The sequence below is a fragment of the Harpia harpyja genome, chromosome 1 (assembly GCF_026419915.1).
Source record: "Harpia harpyja isolate bHarHar1 chromosome 1, bHarHar1 primary haplotype, whole genome shotgun sequence".
Lineage (NCBI taxonomy): Eukaryota > Metazoa > Chordata > Aves > Accipitriformes > Accipitridae > Harpia > Harpia harpyja.
The window spans coordinates 32,304,328-32,325,275 of NC_068940.1; the positions used below are offsets into that span (position 1 = coordinate 32,304,328).

At 37.7% G+C, this 20,948-nt stretch overlaps 1 protein-coding gene across 4 annotated transcripts in view; it reads left to right on the forward strand.

Annotated features, from left to right (window-relative positions):
- The window catches only part of DIDO1 (death inducer-obliterator 1), a 56,482-nt gene that overhangs the window by 17,500 nt on the left and 18,034 nt on the right, over positions 1 to 20,948 (forward strand). For 3 of the 4 annotated variants that reach the window (XM_052785779.1, XM_052785770.1, XM_052785762.1), the window contains exons 4-8: positions 83 to 1,004; positions 1,321 to 1,639; positions 4,632 to 4,844; positions 5,658 to 5,883; positions 19,742 to 20,225. In XM_052785779.1, coding sequence (XP_052641739.1) covers positions 83 to 1,004; positions 1,321 to 1,639; positions 4,632 to 4,844; positions 5,658 to 5,883; positions 19,742 to 20,225 — 2,164 coding nt within the window. Of the gene's footprint in view, positions 1 to 82; positions 1,005 to 1,320; positions 1,640 to 4,631; positions 4,845 to 5,657; positions 12,950 to 15,804; positions 17,252 to 19,741; positions 20,226 to 20,948 lie in introns of those variants that run through there. The other variant, XR_008234933.1, reaches the window with a different exon arrangement.

Here is a 20,948-nt window from a genome sequence, read left to right on the forward strand (position 1 = left end):
AAATAATACTATGTTGAAAAAAACTTTTAAGAAAAAACATCTTCCTTCACCACCAGTTTAATAACTATTCCCTTGTTTTTAGCATCAGCCTTGGATGATAAAGGTGAGCAAAGCAATGAGGAGGAGCAAAAAACTATCAAGCCTACAAGTAAAGAGTTCAGGAAAACCTGGGGGTTTCGAAGGACTACAATTGCTAAGCGAGAAAGTGCAGGAGATACTGATGTGGACTGTAGTGAACAACAGCCACAACAGCAGCAACAAAGCTTAAACCTCAGGCGTAGTGGTCGGCAACCAAAGCGAACAGAAAGAGTGGAAGAATTTCTTACAACAGTAAGACGCAGAGGAAGGAGGAGTGTTCCTACTACTCTGGAAGATTCAAGTGAACCAGCATCCTGTCCAGCTACAGATGCTGAAACTGCTTCAGAAGATAGTGTTGAGAGCACTCCCGATATAAAACCTGTGACTCGGAGGATTAACACTAGGAGTAGCAAGGATCAGAAAGGCTCTAAAAGCAGATGCACAAAAGAGGAAGAAGAAGAAGAAGAAGAGGAGGAGGAGGAAGAAGAGGAGGAAGATGATGATACTTCTGATAGTGATAGTGATGGGTTAACACTAAAGGAGCTGCAGAATCGACTAAGAAAGAAACGTGTTGAACAGAAACCTGTGCAGCTGACATTAAAGGATATACAGAACCGTCTGAGGAAAAGAAATGCAGAACAAGATCCTACAGAAACAGGTGATGTCCAGCCTGAAAAACAAGGTGAGTCTGAGTTGCCTGTCAAACAAGAGCCTGAGACTGCAGACAACACTGAGATTGCAAGTCAAGTGATTGTGTCTGAGGAAGACACTGAAGATCTTCAGGTTCAGAAGGAGGTAAAGCCTGCCCTTGGCGCAAAAGGGATCACAGATGAAGAACCCGAAGAACTGCCCAAAAGCAAACCTGAGTCTGAGATTTATGACCCAAATGCACTGTACTGTATTTGTCGTCAGCCTCATAACAACAGGTAGGCAAAGGTTTCAAGTAAAAATGCAGTGCAAGTAGTTGGAATTTTTCTGTGATGAAAAATCAGACCAGATGCTAATGCTTACTTTTTGAGTATATGCAAATGAGCTCTTGGGTGTATTTGAAGTTTGGGGGGGCAGTTTGTAACAAATATTTAAAGGGGGGATAAACAAGTGAATACAGAAGTGAACAGTGAGGCAGAACAGTATACCGGTACTTTAGCAGGGTACTTAAGATCTGCTGCTTGAAATATCTGTTGAGCATTAATTGTCTTTTCATTTCACAATGTCTTACTGTTCCTTGGGGGTTTTTTTCAGGTTTATGATTTGTTGTGATAGATGTGAGGAATGGTTTCATGGTGACTGCGTGGGTATTTCTGAAGCTCGAGGGCGATTGTTGGAAAGGAATGGTGAGGACTATATCTGTCCGAACTGCACCATTCTACAGGGACAGGATGAGCCTGCTTCAGAAATAGACCAGCAGGAAGCTAAAGCGGGGCAAGTAAATGTGGATGGCACAGAATTCACAAGCATAGGAACAATTGAACAAAAATCTGTTGAGGACCAAGGAATCAAGGGTAGGATTGAAAAAGCTGCAAATCCAAGTGGGAAGAAAAAACTAAAGATATTTCAACCTGTAAGTATTTTAATTGTTTCTTATTTTTTGTGTTTCACTGATTACATTGAGACAATGGCTTACTTGTATGGCTTTAAATCTGACTTGGTTTTTTTTAAAGCTAAATATGAAGCTGAACAACCCCCTAAATATTACTGTTTAGCAGAAGTTTATCCGTAGTTCTGTCAGCACAGGAACTAAAACTAAGTGTTATTTTGAAGTGGGGGATTTAAAAGTTTTATTTAGGTGTAAGGAAATGCGTTGTGCTATTCTGCCCTTTCTAAATACTGTTCTGGAAGTCAAATAATAAGGTTTTCTTTTAATAAAAATATTAGAATTCTGGACTGGTTTATACTAGCTTTGAAATAATTTCCCAACAGTTTGGGCATTTTCAGTGATAGTGAAACTTTTTACTTAACATTGACAAGTGTCTGTTGGAGTTAATTCCAGCTGTACTACCTCTGTGCTTCCAATTAGTCTTTGAAGTTCTGATTTTTGTCCTGATGCTTCTTCAAGTTATTAGTACATACAGAATTGTTTTATACTGCCTTTTTTTAACATAAAAATGTGTATTTTGAATTATTGCAAATTCTGGCATAAAATAGAAAAAGCTTAAATTTTATAATAGCAAGTTCCATGCCCAATTCAAAATACAGGCAAAGAAGCTTCTCTAGCTCAATGTACACAAATTTAAAATTCATGCTACAGTGGTTGTCTTTGTACTGCCTAAGCTACTGTAGTAATGCCAACATCTTGAACATTTTCCTTTTCTTCTTACTGTGCCTTGAAGAGCATGTTTAGTGTATTTGCTGTTAGAATGCTACAGCTATTCATATTTTTTCTGTATGAATTTGTTCTTTCACGCCTAATCTTTAAACTTTGAAATCATCCCTAGAATAAGTATAAGTTTGAGTATAAGCCTATCTCTAAAGAAGTCTTTCTGTTGTAATACATTTTCTACAAAACATTTATGGACCACTCCACACTTCTAGTCAATTTAAATAGCAAAGCTATCCATATCAGCATAGTGAGCTTAATGTATAGATCCGAACAGCTTGAGCTTAAAACTGTAAATATTTCTATTTTAAGATAAATGTGTGGAAAACAGTATTTTTCTCAAATATGTTTTCAAATACAGTTTCAAAAACATTCGTTGTTCTTTGTACACAGAAATGTTTTTGCTAGTCCAGTTCTGTTGGTGTTGGTCTGCATCTTGCTGACAGTGTTAGTATTAATTTTAAGTTCTGCTTCTGAGTATCACCAATTATGCTTCGATATTAGCATGCTAAGAAGTTACTTGAATGTGTTAGGCATCTCTCCTTCAGTGAAAGAAAAACATAATTATCATTAACTCATTGCCTCTTAGGGAAGAACTGCTTATATTTTAGGTATTATTTTGGCATTTGGAAATGGAATGGAACTGCTCTACTTGTGTTTGCCAGGTGGTACCATGTTTTGAGAGAACTGAACAGTCGAAGTCTGTGTTTTAGCCCATGCTGTCCCTCATACCTCAGTTAAGATCCCTGTATGGCTTGTATAAACAAGCACCACTCTCTCTGCAGAATTCCCTGCCCATTCTAGGCAGAAAGACCATTGCTATTTCCTATGTTGATGTGCTGAGATCACTCTGTGTTACGGTGACTAAACAGTCTCATTCAGTTTATTTGTTCTCTTACACCAATATTCTAAGCGCTTTGAGAAAGACTCCTTTTTGTTGCTGTCCATAAGCACATACAGCTGTAGAATTTTGGTTTGTGGTTAAAACTTCTAAAAACTGTGTAAGTACACACATCAACACTGAAAATTTTGTCATCATCTGAGTAAATGCACTTAATTAGAAATGACAGTTCAGTTAATCTGAAGTTTGAGGTGCTTCTTAGGGAACATGAATTGCTACTTCTTTCTTGTACTTCACAATTAAGTGTGTACATGATGGAAAAGTATTCTAAAGCATAAACTTAATTTTTATGGGAAAATTCCCAAACCCAGGTTTTATCAGACTGCAGCAGATACTGTCTTACTGACTTTTGACTGGGGAAAAATAAGCTACACTATGCAAATAATATTTTTTTTACTGGAAATATTCCTGAAAAATTTATTTGTGGTAATTACAAATTGCAGTTTATTGACAGGGGAGAGGCTGTCTAGAACTACGGTAGTTCTGAGTGTTAGGTCAGTTGTATAACATTTTTGGGAGTAATCTGGAAGAGTGAGACTAAAGGTGTAATACTTAGAGGTGATGTGCTGGAGCCTAAAGAGCTTTCAAATATTTCTCGACTTTGACCTAATGTATTCTGTTTTCAAGGAATATGCTATTTTCTAAATCTTAACATTTGAAGAGGAAATGCTTAGTATATAACACTTTGATATAAATGGAGAGTAATTGTAAAGTACAGGAAAGTACAGACTGCATATGCAAACTTCTCAATATGTAAGAAGTATTAGGCTATGGCAAAGTTGTGTAGGAGAATGGTTGTGTTTATGTAAGTTGGAGACTTCTAAAATTAATTTTGGTAAACCTCTAGAGCAAGAATTACCTGTACACTTGTATAGCTGGGTGCTTCCTTTTGCACGTGTGCATGGTTGAGGACAGCGGCTGATGGTGATATATAAGTAAAATGTGTTTTAGAAACCTTGCTATTGAGAAGCCAGTTCTGCATTATTAAGGAGATTTCTCACATGACACAGAGGAGCAGAAAAAAGCATTTGTGTGCTTATAGAATCTGAAAATTTAGGAAACCAGCCTCCCTTAGTTCACTGCTAGCAGACCAACCACTTGAAAATACAAGATGTTCTAAAAATAGTGTGTTACAAGAGTGAAATTCTTACCTTTCTATGGCTTGTTTCTGTTATATCATGAATGAAAGTTGTTTTCACGCAGGCAATTGTGCAAGTGACTAACAGTCATAGCTGCGGTCTGCACATATGATATGTAGGCACTTCTTCATGTTATAAAGGTATGTTTCTGTTGTTTCCTCTTTGAAGTTTGAACTCACTTCATTTCAATCTATAGGTAATTGAAGCTCCTGGTGCATCGAAGTGCATTGGTCCTGGCTGTTTTAATTTGGCTCAGCCTGATTCTGTGTATTGCAGCAATGACTGCATTCTCAAACATGCTGCAGCCACTATGAAGTTTTTAAGTGCTGGCAAAGATGCAAAACCAAAACCTAAAGAGAAGATCAAACCAAAATCTGAAAAACCTGGGATGCCAAAATCTCAACTGCAGGTAAGCTTATGTTTATGATCCAAAACAGTTGTCCTGAAGCACAGTGGCTTGTTTCTGTGCTCTCCTTTTTGAGTCAAATAAAATTGCCAAGTCCTGCATTGAAGAGGAGCTTTCTATTTTTCTGTTGTTGTTGTTGTTCTCTTGCCTTTTTCTGTGGTAAGAGCATTGTTTGATTCTTCTGACAATAAAATGTTTTCCTGTCACATTTTAAAAATCTTAATAATTGCCTCTGGATAGTTTCTTGCAAGGGCCTTCTAGATGGCAGTGCACTTTTTTTTTTTTAAATTACTTTAATTCCAAATTAATTTACCTTTAAAAAAAAAGTGTAAGCAGTACATCTTTTTTACTTAAATTTTATTCCAAATTAATTTTACCTTTTTAAACTCCAAATTACTGGCTTTTGGGCAGTAATTTAGCATTACCGTGAATTGTGAACTAATGTGACATTGTATGTGTGCTTTGTGAAGCAAAAAGATGAAACCAAAACCTTCTCCTTTCCCTTTGGAAACCACTAGAAAATGGGCAGTAGTTTTTCAAACAAACAAACAAGAAAAACCCAAACCAAAACCAACCCCACAACTTGATAATACTGTTGTTTTGAGGTGGTTTCTTTACCATTCTCTTTCCTGAAGTTACAGTGTATATTACCTTTGCTTTATAGAGTTGAGTGTGAAATTACATCATTTCAAGTGTATTTACAGGAGCTTACTGTAAAAGAAATTTGTGTACCTGTATGCAACTATGTCTCTGCTTGTTTGTAGACTATAATATATTTGATGATTATTAGTAATTAAGCTTCTTCTAATCATACAGGCAGGTATTAAGCCTCTTTCAAACCAAAAGAGACAATTTCCTGAGAAAAGAGAGATGAATATGAAGAAGACCGTTTTGACAACTGCCAAGACTGAGGCAAACATTCAACCTATTGTTAAAGAGCCAGCAGCAGAAAACAGCACACCGTCCTGGGCAAGCGATCATAATTACAATGCTGTAAAGCCTGAAAGGACTGCTGCCATTTCATCTTCACTGTTGTTCAAATGTATGTATCGCATAGGGATATTCCTGAATAATCATTTACATTTTCTTTGAATATCCATCCATTCTTGGCTCTGCAAGACTAGGCAGTTTAGGATTTGGGGTTTTTTTTCTTAGTATGGCACCAAACTACTTTTTGCCACCTTCAAAGATTCGCACACAGAGATACACGCAAATGGGAGACACTTTTAGAAGTTTCATTTGTATCATGTGTCAGTTGTATGATTAAGAGCCTATCAATCTACACAGCTGATTTCTGGATGAAAACTACATGATTAAGCTTTAAATTTTTCCCATAAAGACAGTAACTGTTTCTAATCTAGAAAAGGTAAGTATTGATACATTTGTGTTAAGTTTTACAAAAAGGTTGCAGACTATGCACTGTGAATCAGCAATTGACTGTACTAATTTGAATTGTATTTTTGTAATTTAGATTTGGCACCTGTCTCTCAGGTCTTGCATTTTCAGTGCTAGTGCCGAGAATGAAATCTTCAACGTGGTATCCAACGATACTTTACACTTCTGCAAACAGCTTTTAACTGTCAAGTATATCCAAGTTCTTCCTGCTGCTTTTCTTCCTTACATGAAATAATTTAAGAACCATTCTTTACTTTTAAGTTTGGGGGGGGGGGGGGCAGTACTTTTTTTTTTTTTTTTTAATTTATTTTTTATTTTTCCTCTCCCCCTGCCCCCGTCTATTTGTATGTTCATACTTCACACATTATCCACACACACAAGAACACATCTTAAGTGGATATTAGGCAGAGATATTGCCTTGCGTATTTTTGCAGGTTTTGAATAGCATCCTTGTAACTCATATAAAGGTAAGTAAATACTGCTTTGTAGCCTGAACAAGTCTTTCTGCTAATGACCATTTTTTGATTGACTCCAGCTAAGTAGTTTTATAATGCAGCGGTGGAACTTCAGATGAAATCTTACATTTCACATTTACAAAACACATGACCTGGTGTCTGATGTTTACTCACTTGAAGATTAATGAATTCAGAAATTCAGTTCTCACAGCTTTCTTAACCACGCTTTAGCCAATTTACATTTTATTTTCAGAAATAAACCTAGTTATTAAACACATACATTCTATGTAAAGTAACCGTTAAGTTTATAACTTATCTTTAAGATGAGATTTTTTTAGATGTAATTTTTAAACACTGAGGGAACACCAGCTACCCTAAATTGCTGTTTATTATTATAGCACATACTAGACTTCCTAGGTATGTTTTAATTGTATTTACCCACATCAAATGTTTAAATGGGTGTAATTTTTCCCTGCATATTTTTGTTGCATATTTTGTTACTTGGGCCCTGTGCCTTTTTTATAGTGCACTCTTAAGATACATATTTTGACAAACTTGCATTTTTTAAGCTTCTAAGGAAACTGTAGCTTTTTTTGTCAGGAACAGTAGTGTGTTAAACATAACTAAAACTGAGAAAGATGTAAATGAAACTATAAGGGCTTATTTTACATGTCAAATCTTTATGACACTTTCTATCTCAATATAATTGTAAGTGTCCATATAACCATATCACTTCAAATGTCCTTATTGCTATAGGATTTTTTTTCTAGGAGACAGGAATACAGGTTTTGAGGCAACAAATTTGGTTTTTAAGGGGGTGTTGCTCTTAAGTTTTATCACACTGGTGGTTATACAGATTTAACCAATTCCAGTAGAAAATCGGATTCCTGTAGCTAAATTTTTAAATTAGTTCAAAAATATGTGTATATACCAGACTTTAATAATGAACAGAAAACAACCTAGTTCATGTGATGAAGAACTCTCATACCAAATGCAAGGAAGACCTTCGGATTGCTATTATTAAGGTAAGTTGTACTAATATGTGGGGACTCTGTGCCATTACTAAATTCCCAGGTAAAATGTTTGTGTATTTGTGAAAAAAAATTGTCCTGCTTTTTGATGGATGGGTTTGATCTGTAATCTTCCTGAGAAGCTGCCATTGCATCATCTTCTAAGAGTATTCTACAAGATTTTATTTATGTAACAAATCTTTATATGCTCTTCAAAAACATAGAAGTTGCAGCATTACGGAAATTCGTGAGAGTCATCTCACTTCACTTAGGGTATCTAAAAGTTAGAACTCTTTAAGACTGAGCTAGTCTATCAAGAAAAACACCTTCAGTGGACAAAGCATACCATCTGTTTTAGACACTAATCTCAGAACAAAGTGATTCGCTGTTTAGAAATGTGTGTTTCTGAACACATTTGATTATGAAAGACGTTTAAGATGACTAGTTCAGGCATCTAGGTGTCTAATGTTTGGACTTAAGGTCACCTAGAGGAGGCTAAGGACAGGATTCTTCCATATACAGTGTTTCAAAATACCACCCACATCCTCCCGGAGCTTCAAGCCCTGTTCTGCAAATCCTTATTTGCGACTTCAGTGCACGAGGCCCTTTAGGAATTAAGGAAACTTAACACGATTAGCAGAATTGTTCTCTCTAATATTCTTTCCATCAGTCAGTTTATCATATTTCAGACATGGATTTACTTTATACGTTTACTCTGTACTCGTCAGATACAAGATTTTGTTGTTAGATATGACAGTAGTTTCACTAGTAGCAAGAAGAAAATCAAGCCAGTCTTACAGATGTACTGGGTGATAGGGGCATGTAGTATATTTGCATCTAAACCCTGCCACCAAGCCCCCTTTTCTCTTCCCAACCTGTTCTGCATTTAAAAAAGAAAAGAAAGGACACTTGGTGCTAGTAGTATGCAGTTATATAGAGCAGCAATTTTTTTTTTTTTCCTCCGTTACTCCATTAGTTTGTGTTTCTACATAATTTTTTTTCTGTAGCTTTTTCCAGGGATGAGTTAGGGCTGCATTGGAAGTGACTTTGTACACAAAAATCTGGAGCCTGATTAATGACACTGTCTTACATCTTGATGTTCCCAGTGAAAATAATCCTTTTTATTCATTTAATAACTACAGTAGGAGATACCTTGAACTTGCTTTGATAAGTGAATACTAAGTACAAGTACTTCTAAAGTTGCAGTCAGTATTTGAATTACACATAGAAGAGGAAATTAGGTATGTGTCACATTCCCTTTCAGAAGTGTTGCTTTTAATTTCATTAGGAAAATTGGTATTAATGTAATATGCAGTGCTAAACTTTAATATTGAATTTTAAGCCATCCTAGCTTCCAAATTGATACAAGTATATGGATTGTTGAGATTTAGGAACATTATTGTTCAGAGATTCAAGTTGTGATAGAAATCCTGAATTTGTCATGTGAGCTAGTGTTAATTATCAATATTTAGGTCATATCTAAGGAGATGTAAAATTCATAACAAAAGCAAAACAGACTGTTGTTTTATCTAGTAAGATCACCTAGGTGTTTGTGGGGAAGCACCAGCCAAAATGATTTCTGAAATGTTTTCAGTTTCGTTAGCAGACTAACATACATCTTACAGTAATAGGAAGCATTATTTTTAATTATACTGGAGGAGGACAAACTTTAAACAGCATCATATATGCACATTTTTTTCCTTAAGGAACAACAAAAGCAGTTGGTGTCTACTGCTTTACTCTGCTGAGAGCTTTTACACTTCAAGTTTTACACCAAATAATATCATGTATTGCATTTGTAATATTTGTCCATTATATGCACTGCTGCCCTGTAAAAAGGGGGTAAAAGAACACTTCAGACATGAAGTTTGTTGATGCAGAGGTTTATCAGCAGTATCAATGTATATATCTGAAGCACCTGAACTCAGGTTTCTGCTTGATAGAGCAAAACTTGAGAGAGACTTTTTTCTATATTTTTGCTGTTAATTGCCAAGTAAAAGTCAGCAGCAAATGTATCAGCAGTTTTAAAATAGAAAATGAATCTGAAAGGGCGGGAAAGAAGATAGACGTTTGTGGTATCCCAATTTTGAAACTGTCCAGTTATAAGTATACTTAAGTACTCATCAGTGCTTCAAATCTTTGTTGAAGTTCAGCTGACTTACCTTATTAGACTTAGAAGAAATACATGAACCAGTAATTTACTGAACTCAGGTGTTAAAGCTACTTAAACATCTTAACTGCATTTATTGATAAAAGTAACTAAGCGCACAGGAGAGTTCTTGTGGTAGAACTTCCTGAGTAAAAAGCACACCAAGCCACTAAACTTCTGTTTACTTAACTGTAGACAGATAAATAGTATGAGCTTATAGCTATCTATTATAACATGTTATATGGTGCTAGTATTTCAAAGAAGTTGTTCATGACTGCCACTTCAAAGGGGAAGTATTTCATTAAGAGAAAAGCACAATGGTTTTGGTACCTCTCCTGCTTTTTACAGCAGTCAATTACAGAGACACAACTTCACGCTGCCACCTCCTGGAAGTGGGAGGCCAGGTTTGAGGAGCCCTGGCTCTGGTGATACAAATTTCCTTTTATTATCCCCTTTTAGTTTTCTTTCTTCTGCAGCTAAACTTTTCTACACCCAAGACCTATTCACAAAGTGAATAGCTCCTGCTTGTACAGTTAGAGATCCCAGATACAAAGGTCGCTTGGACTGCTTTGTTCCTATACACCTCTAACAAAATATGGAGACACTGTAAAGGGAATACAGTGATACTGGAAGCCCATCATCAGAAAATGTGATGCGCATACCAAAATGCTAGGATTATAGCATATATAATTTATGTATTTTTTTCTTGTGTCATTTTTTTTTTGTTTCCGTAATAACAGTACGAAGGCAGGAAAGAAAGAAAATATCCCACTATAAATAGAGCAGGAGGAAAATGTAGTACACTCAAGACAGGAGTTACGGCTCAGGAGGTAATAGTGATGTAGGAAGCTGTAAGTACCATTGCGAAAAGGAAAAAGTAAGGCCTTGTTTGCACACTGACTAGTGTCAATATAATGCTTCTCTTTGGGCAAGATTGTACCAGCTTAAGTTGTGACTATTCAATTGAGTGCAGTGTATGTGGATATACTGCTGTTGGTTTAGCTTAACTATTAAAAAATATTTTACTTAAACTGAGGAGCTGTTCTTAAGTCATAAGTATGTTTGTCTGCAAGGACTGACTAGTTAAACTTGATGCCTTTGTTTTGGTGTGAGTGCTTCCCCACAGGAAAAACTAGCCTGTGCCACGTTCCATACTGTTATAACTAAACTACTTCTGGCATCTGAATTAACTCCTTGAAAGCTAAGGTGTCTTTGCTTAATGCTGTGTTCTGCAATGTAGACCCTTATTAAGAGGCAATAAGTATTGAGTAGTACCAGGGGAATAAAAAAAATTATTTTACGTTACTGGCCATTTTCTGGGACACGTGGCTGCTGTATAGGTAGGTCTAGCCTTAACTCTTTGTAACTAGGGGAGTTTTCAGAAAGGCTGCTGGCAGACCAAATAATGATCAGAATACCTAAGATGAGTCTGCCAGAACTTCTGAGAAATTCATGTTGGAGATCTTCTGGCCTTGGAAAGATTATAGTACAGGAGTGGCTGGTGTAACGCAGCTCTGGTGCTGAACTTGCATCGTGAGAGTGGCAGGGGCTGTGCTGGCACATGATCTGAACTCTGGCTGTGGAGTGAGGCAGACCAGTAGTGGCTGCTGAAGCCAACATTCCCTGGGACCCAGCCAATTAAAAGGAGCAGTGGGATCCTTGGGGAGCAATTATCATCTCCTGCCTGTGAACTACTGGAGCTCCCCTTCTCTGCTCTACAAGGTATGTTAACATCTGTCCTGTGGCTGTCAGCCACATGAAGATTTTTGCCATGTCTCTTAAGTTAGGAAGGCTGGTCCCTACTCCTGGCATATTTCCTATTTTGCCTTTCAAGCACCAAGCACCTAGCACACCCAAGGCGCTTGGACGACAGAAAGCCAGCACTCTTGCCATAATGGGTGCGTGGCTTCAGTATAAGGAACCATTGCTGAGGGGAAGGGTTGGGGGGGGGGCAGAAACCTGGTACAACTTACGGATGCACTATGAATATTAGGGTGGTTTATCTCTTGTCATCAACACTGAAAGTGATGAAAGTTTGATTAAAAAAACTCACCACCCTCTATTGCTGTTTTGCTTTCTTTTACTAATATTACTTTAGTTCTTTGAACTTGCTTACTTGACTGCATAGCCAGTGAAAAAGATCTTCCTCTGCTAGTCCCCAAATAAAAGGGATTTTTTGAGGTGATCACTTGCACTTTGGAGTCAAGTTTTGCTGCCGATCTTGCTGATGATTCATTGTGTGATCTGTACTGAACTTGGAGCCTGAAGATGGCCTGTCCCTGCAAGGACTGATGATACCAATCCATGAACGGTCTGGAAAATAAGGAGCCCTTTTTCTTGCCTCTTCCACTCGGGAGTGGTGTAGTTGTGAAGATGCAGTCGGCAAATGTAGATCAGATAAATCACTGTAATTTCATGTAGATTAAAACAAACAAAGCTTTGCGTGTCTAAGCTACAGATTTGCATGAGCATAGCTACAGCCTTGGCTTGAATGCAAACAAATCACCACCACAAAAAAGGCCCTTGTCTCAGAGTTTCTTAATTAACTTTAAAGACAGGTTTACTTTCTTTGTGTGCCTGAATGTAAGGGCTTGGCACACTGGCAGCTTGATTACCGAGGTTCTCATTGTGGTGCAGATTAGAACTGATAGAGGCTTTTGAAGAAAAACAGCAGGGCAGGGGGCACACCTCTGAAACACTGTAGTGTTTGATAATAAAGTCTTGAAAGTGGAAGCAGACACATTGTTCCATAGGCAATTAACAGTGAAAAAACTAACCGTGAAACCTATTTAAGAATAGTTCAACACTTTTGAATTATTTAGAACTAATGCTAAACTATCTTTGAGGGAAATGACAAAAAGTCTAGCAAAAACAGGTTTCAGGAAAGCAACAGTTGAATGGTCGTGGAACTGAAGCGGTTACAAACTACACCTCACCTTCACAGCCTTGGGCACTGAATGTTCAGTGCCACAAGAGGGTGCTTCAGTGGCACCTAACAGGATTGACTCTTCGACAAGTTTCTGAGGCTCTGAGATGTCAGGCATGCATTCCAGCAGTGTGACTATGCAAAGGCTGCTCTTGAGGAACGTCTCGTAACTGGTAAGTAACTTCCCATTGTAGAGTGCTTTATAACTGACATCTAAAGCACCAGCTCGACCATGTATTTTGTTCAGTTATTTTAAGTTAGATAATGCATCAAAAGGTTTCACTTCAGAACTCATGGATTAAAGTTTGGTATCAGCCACTGCATTGGGGTGGAGGGGTTAGTTTAAATTCTGCTCTGTTAAGATTATTTCTATCACGAATCATGCAGAAAGGGGTCATACCACAGCTGCATTGGACAAGTCCATTTAGGACATAGTGAGGCTGAGTGGCAAAGGGAAACTGTTGGAACACCACCACTTTTAAATTTGAGAAGTCCTGCCCATCCCCTGTTTCGACAGTTTTACAAAGGGAAAAATGCAGTTCTTAAATTCTCAGATATTGGCAAATAGGGGTGAGAGATTTCATCTTCTCTGAGCCAAGAGCATGTCCTTTTCTGCTGTGATACGTGCCAAAACAGGCTGCCCTCACCTTTTGTAGTGTTCAGACTGGACAGCTGCAGCACACTGGAACGACTGCACAGAGACATGGGATAGTGCAGGTACCTGCAACTGAGCAAGAAGGAGCTGCAGGACTGTACAGAACTTTACAGGACAATTTCACAGGCCAGTTTTTTTAGTGACACAAAATGCTGGCCGGGTTTTTTGTGAACTCCTAAATAGATTATTGCTTCTGCCTGGTCTTTTCACATCTGCATTCCTATCAAATATTTAAGCCACTGTAAAGGCCAGTGCTGTTGCAGATCTGTAGAGATGAGCTCTTCTCAAAATACATAATTACTCGGCCTTTACATAGGCCGTTGGAGAATACCTTCTAACGGGTATTTTTTCTTTTTTAACAGCTGCAGACCTGCACTAGTGTGAGTTTTTTCCTCCCTCTAATTTGACATTAGTTGTTTTTTTAAAGGACATAAAAATTCTTTTAAATGTAGTAAATGATTCACTTCAAAAGGTGGATCACAAGTACCTGTACTCTGCTTCTTAGGTTTTATTCATATTGTGGAATTTTACAGAATTTTTTTTCTTTTTTTTTTTTTCTTACAGAAACATGTTAACTACCAGCTTTCTCACTGTTGATGCCACACAAACTTGTATGCTGTGCATACATTTGGTAGTTGTGGGTGGTGGATTTTTTTCCTAAAACTGTTTTAGTGACAGAGGAGCATGAAAAATATCCATAGAACCCACACGTGCTTCACCAGCCTCCATGCTGTGGGCTTGTAAAGGCTCGCCGGTGTGCAAGGCAGTGTCTTCTCAAGTGTTGGGTTGCCAGCATCCTGCTCCTTTGGGCCAGTGCTCCCACTGTGGAAAGTTCTGTGCAAGCTGGACAAGACGACGCAGCCATCAGCCTGTGCTCTCCGCACACTGCCATGAGGAATAGTATCCTGGGGAAAAAAGTGGATTAGTGTAGATGGAGGAGAACACAGGGGAATGTTAAGACAATATTAGACACCAGAGACAATAGTTCTGGTGTATGAACAGCCTTATGCCAGACTTAATTCTGTAGGGAAACTTCTCATAATTGGTACTATGTAACAAACAATCCACTTGCATGGCTGCAAGACGTTTTTCACAAAAGTCTTTTTAAAAAAATGTTCTGTAGTAGTAGCTGTGATGCTTTTTTTTTTTTTTGCAAAGATTTTTTCAAAGGAAAAAATCTGAGCCTTACAGACAGACTCTTGAAGTGTAACAGCCTATGGTTTGTCTGCAGCGTCGTTTAAAACTTTTAGTATCAGCTAGAGCAAGATCTTTAATGTGTGATTTGAATAATTTTAAAACTATACAAACAAAAGTAATAGCACATTTCCTCAGGTATTTAAAAGTTGGAAAAACTAGATAATGTCTCTGGGCAAACAACCCGTCACAAATGAGATAATTTAAATAGAAACTAAGGGTCGTGGTGTACTGTTGAAGAGGCTTTCTAAAGCTACTATTCCAAAGAAAGATTGGGTGGAGAGGGAAAGAGGGAAGAACCGCCATAGGCTTGAATGCTCTACAGAAGTATTTTTAAGAGATCAGAGGAGGAGCAAAGTTCCCTTTCCGTGCTGGTGGTGTAAAACACAGCCTGCCAGTGTAGGTGAGGGATTATGATACGAGCGCATCCCGCAAATCCTTCATGCAAAATTAAAACAGCAGTACACTGGAAATCATTCTTAAATTAGGCCTGAACAACCACATTAACAATGCTGAAACATCAATGTTGAGATGTACAAAAGTGAAGGATACGTAACCATCAGGCTTTCAACAGGCTTGTCTGTCACACAGTAGATAATGTAGCAGTTAATGTCCTCCACTGCTTACAGCAGTTTCATTCTTAGCTGCACGTTGTAATATTTAGCTTAGCTTCACGGGAAATTTCCTTAGGGGAGGGGTTCTGTATCTGTTGACACCTAGTGGGAGATATTATAGTTATGTCTGTAGTGAACATACCATAGTAATTGCTATTTCTTAAGCCTTGCAAGGAATGCCCTTTTTTTTTGCCAGAGGATTCATTGGGTTTCACTCTGGAAATGAGCTGACTCATTAGCTCTATCTGAACCTCTCAGTCTTTTTAGCCCATGCCTCTTCAGTCAGTAAGAATCCTGTTGCTGTCCTAATAAGTGGCTCACAGGACAAAATGGGGGAAATGGGAATTAATGTTTTGTTTTGTTTTAAATACCATTTCTAACATCAAGCCAAGGGAGGTACACCTGTGTGTTCAGAAGTGCCAAATAGAAGAGCTACTAAATGCCTTATTCTGGCATTAATCTTCTGTCTCTGGTGAAACTCCCTATTATTCTGTTAGGCTGGACAGGCTAATGTTCAGTAGTCATCTCTATCCTCTTATTTTAAATTTAAGAATGTTTATTGTAGGTACGCTGGAGCTACTGATGAAAAGGACCGGCAACATCGCAGTATAAAATACAGTGGCCAGTATGTATAGTAGGCATTGACTGCGTCTTCAAGTTGTTCGTGGACTGCAAAGCCAAGCAATTTGAAATTCATGGTCTGAGAGAATACCTGTTCCATCATACGTCCCATCAATTTGCTGAGTGACTGTGGCATCTGTTTAGAAGTTAAATTCCACATGTGTTGGGATACTGCTCTGAAAAGAGTACATATTTCTATTAATTCTTCCAAACATAATACTTGCCATAGTTTCTTACCTATCAGAAGATAGTGTAAGCTTTGGGGTGTGCCCATGTTGCAGCTAAGTCAATAGAAGAGCAAGCTTCCACCAGAAGAGGCAGTCCTGCTCCTTCCTCTTCCTCAGCTGGGTGCTCCTGTGCATTGGATCTAAGACCCATGTAATGACACAGGGAGTTGGTTCAGCCAAATTACGTGGCAGCACATTAATCTTGTCACTAAAGACCAAAACTTGATAGGACAAAAATTCTAGTTTCTCATAGTCAAAATAGGATAAGAGGTTTTTTAGATTATGTTCAACTACAGCCATCAAAAGTTATTTGCGTATGGAGGATTTAAGTAGTCTTGATTCCTTGTCAAAATGTGCACGTGATCTGACTGTCCTTCAAATAGTGATGTGTCCTGTAAATTTGCAAAAGTAGTTGGTAGGTGTTCTGAAGCACTGAATGACCTACATGTGACTGAATTAGTACATACAAAATCTGTACCATCAATTTCTCCAATCAACAGGTACTGCTAGGTAGACAGTTTTAATTGGTATAAAGTAGTATCGTAGTTTGAAATTTTATGAAGTACTTGCGCATCTTCTGTTGCTGTGCTAAAGCAGCACAGAATTACATGCCTTACTTTGGAAACCTTTCTAAATAGTCACGATATCAGCTTGCAGAATAAAGGATGCTTCTGCATCTTTCTTCTGGGACCCTTTTTGATTCTGCTGCCCTTCAACCCTGGGAACTTCAATCTACCTTTGTACTAGTACCATTTATTTATTTATTTTACAAGTACGTATTCTTACTATGATATAGCTGTGTAACATAGCAAGGTTTGTGGTGTGGATATAGTTCTCACATATATACAATATCTGACACAAAACTTCTTGTGCTATTTTTAGTTTTATCAATGTAGTTCTTGTTAACTAATTTGAACTAATGATTAAAAAGATAGTGTATAGAGGATTAAATACAAATTTAGAATTTCATATTTTGTACTTCTGCTGTAAACCTAAAGAACTAAATGTCTTAGCACTGAGGACTGAATTTCACTGTCATCATTTTGAAACGCAAGCTGTGCTGTCCTGCCTTACCATGATGAGTCACAGAAACGTGCTTCTGTCCTACCTGCCTGCAAAGGTACAATTCTGTGCAGAAGATGCAATAAACCAGGAAAAAGAGAATGGAAGTAGAGTAATTCCTGCAGTGTTACCAGTGCACACGTTTTGGATCTTCGCCTTCTCTATTCAAGACTATTAACTCAAAAGAGGTTGGCTTTTTACCTCTGATAAGTTCTGGGTGCTGAATTTGGCCAAACAAAAACCATCAGCAATAGTTCCCAATTCCAGCCCCCCTGCCCCAGGATTGCCAAAGCCCTCCTGACAACTGGAATAGTGTTAGTGGGGTAGGGGAGGGTGGGGATGTGAGGAGAGACATTGGGAGTCACACGAAGGTCTCCCTAGCTCTGTCTCTTGACAGTAATCAAGAACAATCTCTAGGGAGAACTATGGGAACAGTGTGAGAGTAATAATTTTAATCTACTTTATAGCAAAGTCTTCACATGCTTTGAAATGATTGAATGCATTATGGCAGCTCTTTTCATTTTAAACTTCAAATAGTTAAATCTCAGAAAAACTCCTGAAGGTGTCTGCTTGTAAAATACTTCTAGGAAAAAGAAACATCAGGATAAATATATAGTGTTTCTGGATCTTCTGGCTGCTTCTCCTTGTGTTCCAGCAGAAGTTCGGCATGCACCCTTATACTTAGCCTTACAAAAGTTCAAGTACAGTGTTATTTCTTAGTTCATCTTAACCACCAGTTTCTGTATTTGTGGTGAAACTGCCAGCAGTAAGAGCCCATTTAAAGAAACCAGGGTTAGGAGCATCTTTCTGCTGGAAGCATATGCTAACATTTGGGGGGTACCTGAACTTTGAGCATGAAGAAAGGTTGCAAGGCCATTTCCTCCCGGAATGAGGGAGTATCACATTATGTCTCTTAAGCATTCCAAATCTTCCCCAATTTGAGGGATGTTTGCATTGGAAGCTTGCACTGCTTGGTGGGGTTTCTTGAACCAGACTTCACAGGAGTGCTTTGTCCCCTTCAAGTCCATCTCAAAATGGATAGATTCGACGATTTAGACCCTTCCTAGTAACTTCTGCTCTCATTATAGCAGATGGGGAAGGTGAAGAGTACGATTTCATCCTTGGTAAAGTTATCAAAAGTTAAATTCCTGGATCTTTCCCAGGAAGTGTCCTGCATTTTGCAACTAGGGCTTCTGGGCTAATTCATCTACAAACCTTCATTAGCTAAAACCATCAGATTAAAAATTAACTTGTTAACTGGTCAGTGATTGTCTACAGATTTGTGAGAAAAAAAGGCTTTTTTGGGAGAAAACTTGGCTTTTCTAATTGAAACAATTTTATTTCAGGAGTTGTTTTTTGGTAGTTTCCCTCAGAACCCTTCCTTGTTTGAGCTGTCAGGATAAATGTGCTAGTGTTAGCCCACTGTAACTTTAATGTCTTATAAATGATGTTTTGTTTGCTGGGGGTGGGGTGTGTTTCTGGGTTTAGCTTTTTTTGCTATGTTGAATTGTTCCTGTCAGTGCCAGAAGGTGGACAGATGAAACGCAATTTAAAGAAATGCTTGCTTTTAAAGTCCTGTGCAAGTATGACTTCAACATGTGTGGAAACCGGAGACTTTACTTATGCTTTGTAAATTTTGTTGTGTATGATGTGTATTAATTATTCCATTAACATTAGGAAAAAATATTAAATGGGAAATCTGAATATTGCGAATGGAATAGTTTGAGAGTGGTGGGAATTAGATAGCCACAGCTTGAGCAGCAATATTAATGCTTAATTATTCTATAAATCTAGAATTTAGCTAGGAACTGAACAGGAAGATCTAATAATAGTTTATAGCAACGTCATCAGTATGACATTCGTGCTAGCAACCAAGTAGATTATGTATTTAAACTTTTAAAGCAACTTCTGTGCTACGTAATTCATCTGTCTTTGCTCTTTAAAATAAAAAACCTGGGTGAAAGGGTTTATTAAACTTCAATAATACTAAGCTTAAAGCAATATTAATGCAGTTTCACATTCATGGACTCTTGTAATCATATCTGCCTCTGTAATAAACTGGTTCTGTAAGGTGCTATGAGAATTTTTCTGTTTAAATGTAAAATGTGGATTGTATAGCTTTTCTTTCTTTCTTTTTTTTTTTTTTTTTTTTTTTCTTAAATGCATGAAAGTTTGGGGTGTATTTGAAGCTTAACCATGAAATCCCACTCAGGAATCTTTGAAGGTGGTGCCTTTTTCCTTTTTTCTTTTTTTTTTCTTTCCAGTTTTCTTGAGTAGTTTTAAATGAAATATTCAACCTTTACAGCCAAAATGGAACTCCTTTAAAATCTTCAGTCAGCCTCTGAGACAAAGTACTCTCTTGAAGGATCAAAGACAAATTTCTTCAAAAGAACTATGTCAACTTCAGCATGGTTTTAAAAATTACTTTTAAAAAGGCTAGTGAAAGTAAATAGCTTAAATTGCCTATTTGATAGTTATTCTCTGGAGATGTCATTTCACAGACTTTTCATTATAGATTGGTCCCTGGTCTTCATGAATAGGAAGTTATAAAGTTAAGCCTTTAATATTGTATTTTCTTCTTTGTTTTAACAGCTCAAAGGGAAGAGAAAAGGAATGAAGATAGAGCAGAGTCTTCATCGGCATCGAAGAAAGCTGTTGTATCTCTGATGGAGAAACAGACGTCTTCTCTCACTAAAAATCTTCCTTCAAAGAAGTCCCCATCCTTCTCTAACACATCACTAACTAAGCAACCACTTAAACCTGCTGGAAGTTTCAAAGGTGTAATTCCCAAGAAACCTTGGCCTTCATCAGGCAGTGTTCCTTCATCAGGCAGTGTTCCTTCATCAGGCAGTGTTCCTTCAAAACACTCATCTCTTTCTCATGGCTCATCAGTTTCCAAAAAAACAGCTACATCTTCCAGTTTGGGTGGAGGACTCAAAAAGCCTTCACTGTCTTCCATGTCTGCTGCATCTGGAAGTAGCCAAGCAAAAGCATCAGCTAGCCCTATGCAGTCACAACCCAACTCTCAGATTCGACAAAATATTCGACGATCCCTAAAAGAAATTTTATGGAAGAGGTGGGAGTTCAAAGCACTTATTTTATATAGGAAGCTACAACTAGAAGTAAATGTTTAGCCTGCAGAGTTTTGTTTATGTCTTGATAAGGGATATTGAGGAATTGAATTTAAACTACACATTACTACAAGTATAATTGGCATTTCAGGTTTATATTAAAAAAAAAAATTTAAAAAATCCTGATACAAAATAAATGTGCATGTGAAAAAGCCTTTAAATAAAAAAAGAAACCTCACTATTCCATTTATATTGAGGCAATTACAGTTGAAGAACTGAATTACAGCATAGAAGCTTTTATAATGCTGGTGACCGGAAGTTTTAAAATCTGATGATGGCAGTGTTTGGAGATGTAGAGGTTGTAGAGAACATAGTACAGGAAATAGAGTGAAAGGTTAAGGGCTTACTGAAGTAGAGATTCCACCCCCTCCCAACATAAAAATGAACAACAACAAACCCTGGTCAGTGGACAGCTGTATCACGTAGGAAAGAAAAAACAAACAAACAAAAGGCAGATTTTCCCACAACGATTATTAAAGCCAACGCCAACTGTCCAGACTTACTATAGACCACTGCGGTCTGGTATTGTCGCTGAAATGGAAGTGCGGTTCACAGTGGAGTATCTAGGACTAAAACTCAAGTGCTTGGGCTCCCTGTGTCATTCACAGCAGAGAAACTGCTAACTTCAGTGCCGTGAGCAGGAGTAGTTGTAAAGGCTGACTTGATTT